This window comes from Lupinus angustifolius, chromosome LG15 (assembly GCF_001865875.1).
Source record: "Lupinus angustifolius cultivar Tanjil chromosome LG15, LupAngTanjil_v1.0, whole genome shotgun sequence".
Lineage (NCBI taxonomy): Eukaryota > Viridiplantae > Streptophyta > Magnoliopsida > Fabales > Fabaceae > Lupinus > Lupinus angustifolius.
In genome coordinates, this window is record NC_032023.1 from 4,820,598 (window position 1) to 4,825,644 (window position 5,047).

The following is a 5,047-nucleotide window of genomic DNA, read 5'->3' on the forward strand; positions in this document are numbered from 1 at the left end:
GTTCAAGAACAAATAAAGCATATATTTTTATACAAAATTAAACTAGATACCACAACCTAACATTATCCAAAATATCAGCCAATATCATGCAATAATAAGACTTGGAATGTAAAGAGATTATGGATAGAAAAAGCCTGCAACAAGGAATTTTATCCTGGTTCGTTTGCGGGTCCACTTGCAAACTACATCCAGGCCTCCCCTTCTGATCTCGGGAGATTTTTCTCCACTAATATTGAACATAATGTATAGTTACATGCAAACTTACAATACAACACTTAGACACTCCCTTCTTGAATCCAAGAATCCACTTTCTTGGCTTTACTCTCTCAATCGCCTAAGAAAACCATTCTTACGATCTAGCCCCAGCCAAGAACTCGTTCTAAACTCAAGACCTCTAAGTCTTGGTGAAGACACACCAAATCTCTTAGGTGATAAGACACCAAGAGACAGATTCCCTTATTACAAACAGTACACAAAACTGAGTTTTATAAAGCACACTTTCGCTCAAAATATTACAATGAAAAACTCAACTAAAACCCATATACAAAAGTCACAAGATAATATGAATATGTATGAGTCTATGAAAATGCAGAAACATAGAATTTCTACCCTAAAATTCTCTTAAAGAAATGCAAGAAAAGATAGGAATGTTTAACATATAAACCACATGCAATATGATAACAATCAAAGCCTAAGCATGGTACTCTCTCTCTCTATTTCACAATGCATTTCACTCTGCCTATATGACACAATTAAACACGAAAATATGCACCTAACAATTTCTAAAAGTGAATGATATGATTGGTACACGTTCTGAATTCACAGTCTTTATAGAAAACCATTCCGAGTCACAGTTAATCGATTAAGTACCCATTTAATCGATTAACGGGTTGTTGGGAATAACGATTTTCTGGTTTTCAGTTTTCTTTTGGTACTGTAATCACATTAATCGATTAACGTATCTTTTAATCAATTAACTGTCACATTTTCAGCTTAGTGATTAAATGGTAAACAACCTATATGTTATGCTTATCAACTATACAAGTTTTACCAATATATTATGCCTAAGATGCACAAGTAACATGTATGTTTAATGCATGAACACATAATGATCTAGATGGAATGTCTCGTGTAAATGAAATGATTACTTTTAAGAATTCTGAGAATTGCATCTAGGTTTACCTAACCTAGACTCAATATCTAAGGCACACATCTTAGACTTCTAAAAAGAACTCTATTAAAGAACCTAGTCTAGATATGAAACCCTTGAGTCCACAATATGTTGATTTGTGGAATCATCTTCAATCTTTCACTAAGTCCTTGTCTTCATCAAAATATAGGCAAACTCCAATAATGCTTTACTTGACAATTTTCACTTTCACCTTAATCGATTAAACCCATACTTAATCGATTAACGAGTTCCGAAGAATTCAACGCTTAATCGATTAAAATATCTCTTAATCGATTAAAGGTTTTCAAAAGGATATTTTAATGATATATGAACCTCGTACATGATTTGTAAAAGTATGATGCATGACTTTGAGTGATGTATGATTTAATACTCTTTTTAAATGCTTCCAAAAACATATGATCATGTATGTATGCAAGTGCATGTAAATCATGTATGTATACATGTAAGTCTCATTTTAGTTATGATTGATTTTAGCTTGTGAGACTTTCATTTGGGTTCATCCTAGCCTAGACTCTTACTAAGCAAACATCTTAAGACCTAATAAAAATATAATATACTTAGCCTCTAGATCTTCTGGAATGCTTTGCCTTGTATGAACTTGAGTCTTGACTATATTGATTACTTTGTTGTTTGTTGATTTGCTCATCCCTTCAAGCTTGTCCTTTGATCACTAATCTTTATTGTCAATTGATAAGTGCCATTTTTACCGTACTTTCTAGTTTATTTTAGAGCACTTATCGTTTTGACTTATGGAAAATATCATGCAAAATACACTTTTTGATTAAAACTTATAGAAATTCTAATTTACAATTAGAATATGTTTAATGCATGTTTCCAATCTCACTTTGAGCTTTTAAGGTTGAAGATCCCACAAGAAAAAGGTTTGCAGAATGATTAGGAGAACGTTCAAAACCGCCAAGCCTGATTCTAGGAGGGCTGGGCATTTTTGCTTCTGTCCAAATCAAGCTGGGCGGCCAGAAAAGGGGCTAGGCGGCCAGAAAAGGAGCTGGGCGCCCTACTGAAATGAACGCAGAGCGCTGGGCGGCCAGAAAAGGGGCTGGGCGCCCTGTGCGTGCTTCTCTTTATAAAAGCCATTTTCCTCAAATTCAGAACGAGAGTTTTTTTTAGAGAGAAGAATTTTTCCTCAAACTCAGAACTTAAGGAACTTAGAAAAACACCTTTGGAAACACATAGAGCTTGGATTGAAGATCAGCTGGAGGGGTGGATTTGTTCCTGCATCATCTTGGAGATATCCTTTCTTCTTAAATCTTCACTTTGAGCTTGAAAGCATCCATGGCTATGGATTGCTAATTTCCTTGTGTTGGGATTGGATGTAACTCCTAAACTTTGATGTATCTATTTTGATTTCCATATACAAATATCTGTTCTATGCGATAATTTCAATGATTTAATCTTGTTCTTCATAAATGTTTGGATTGATCACCTAAGGCATGAATTTAGATTTGATATGTGAGTGAGAACTACATATTATAATCGGATTTAGATTATCTCATCTAACAAGCGTGACTGCTAGAGATAGAATTAAGTTTGTTTGTCATTTTACATCTGGACTCATTACGATTATCCTTTTTAATTATGCAAGAGATTGATAATTAGATTAGGGAATCGTTGATCTACTCATGTAAAAGATTAATGAGATAAATAAGAATTGATGTGATGAAATTAAGCATAAGCCAAAGTTTGTATGTTGAATCATTAGGATATTGATGAGTTATTGAGTGAAACCCAATCCCAACAGTTTTCTCATATTGTTATAAATCCTTTTTAATATTGCATATTTTTACAATTGAAGTTGTTACAAAAATCAATCATCAAACCATCTGAACTCATTGTTTAAGAAAATTTACTAAAGAAAGGCATTGATTTAACCAATTCCCTGTGGATACGATATAAAACCCTTTTACTATACTGCAATTGAATCCTAAGGGATTTGAAAGTAGAGTGGTAAAAATAACTTTCAACAAAATGGCGCCGCTGCCGGGGAGTTGCGTCTAAATACAAAGCATTGCTTTAGTTGTTATCTTGAGCAATTGTGAATATAGTACATAGTTTTATTTACATTTTCATAAGCTTGTTAACTAATCCACTTGGCTAGATTTGTGTTATCTTTCTTTTTATGCGAGGTAGGATTCCAGCTGATCAACTCTTATTCGACCCAGAAATAGAGAAAACAGCTAGGAAGAATAACAGCAAAGCCAGGAAGAGAAAACAACTTGCTAAGCAGAGAAGGCAACAAGAAGAAACTTCTGTCTCAAGTTCTTCTACAAATCAAGAAACAATGGCGGCAACCAATGATGACAATAAGCCAGGTTTTGTCAATTTCACACCAAGGAACATTATCAGAATTGGCAGACCTACTGGAAATCAAAGGCCACCGGAAATGAAGACTAGATTGGTACAGTTGATGTATGCTAACCCTTTCGCTGGTCTGGATCGCGAGCATCCCTATGCACATCTTACAAAGTTCTATGAACTTTGTGGTACTGCTGGCGTGACAGAGAATGAGGAGGAAGATGTATTTCTGAGACTCTTTCCTTTGACCCTCATTGGAAAAGCCAAGGAATGGTTCCTTGATCAACCACAACAAATTTTATCGGATTGGAACCAATTGGAGGAAAAATTCATGGCTAGGTATTTTCCTCAATCAAAATTTTTGGATTTTAAAACTGCTATTTCTACTTTCTCTCAGTTTGCAGGTGAAAGTTTATGTGAAGCCTGGGAGAGGTACAAATCAATGTTGAGGAAATGTCCAAACCATGGATTCGATGCAAAGACACAAATCCATATTTTCAGAAATGGCTTACTCCAACAACACAAGTTGATCCTTGAAGCCACATCTGGAGGATCTTTGATGGCTAAAACTCCAACAGAAGCCATTGACATAATTGAGTCTATGGCCATCAATGACCAACAGGATCAACACAGTAGAGCTCCCACACGAAGAAGCATGATAGAACTTGCAAGGAATGATGCAATCTTAGCACAAAACAAGCTTTTTGAACAGCAAATGGAAGAAATGACAAAGCAATTGGCAAATATTCCAAAACAGTTGAAGGAAATGCAAGAATCATCATCCAGGAGGCATGTGAATAGATGTGACGCGTGTACACCAGATCATCCTACGAGTAATTGTGAGCCCAAGGAGGAGGAAGTGCAATACATGTCTAATCAGCCAAGGCAAGGTCAGTATCAGAACAACTACTCTCGAGGAGCTAATCAAAATTTCAGCCAACCTTGGAAACAGGATGTCGGACCTTCTTCTAACAGGCCACCACCATTCCAGAACCAACAATATCAACAACCGCCACAAAATCAACAACAATATCAACAACCGCCACAAAATCAGAATTCACAATTGGCGGACACATTGAATCAATTTATGCAGATGTCGATGGCTAACCAGAAGAATACTGATGCATCTATCAGGAATTTGGAGACCCGGGTGGGCAAATTAGCAAAGCAGCTTGCAAACTCTCATAAAGGAGCATTTTCAGCAAATACCGAACCTAATCCGAAGGAGCAGTGCAAAGCAATTACCACACGGAGTGGTAAGATGATAGGTAAAGGTATTGGTGAGAATTTGAGTGAAAAGAATGTGATTGTTGTTGAGGAAAAGATTGAGAGTGAAAAAGAAGAAAGTGAGAAAGAGGTGTTGAAAAATAAAAGTGAGGATGTACATAAGAGTGAGAAAGAGAAAAACAAAGAAAAAGAGAGTGAGATGAAAAACCATGAGAAGAGTGCATTAAAAGCTCCACCTGTGAGAGACTTACCTTATCCACATGTTCCAACAAAAAGAGACAAAGAAAGGCAATTTGCAAGATTTATGGATATATT

The 5,047-nt window shown here is 35.8% G+C and overlaps 1 protein-coding gene across 1 annotated transcript in view; it reads left to right on the forward strand.

Annotated features, from left to right (window-relative positions):
* Positions 3,330-5,047, forward strand: part of LOC109327658 — a 3,113-nt gene continuing 1,395 nt past the window's right edge. The window contains exon 1 of the mRNA XM_019560828.1: positions 3,330-4,851. Within this exon, the coding sequence (XP_019416373.1) occupies positions 3,330-4,851 (1,522 nt within the window). The remainder of the gene's footprint in view (positions 4,852-5,047) is intronic.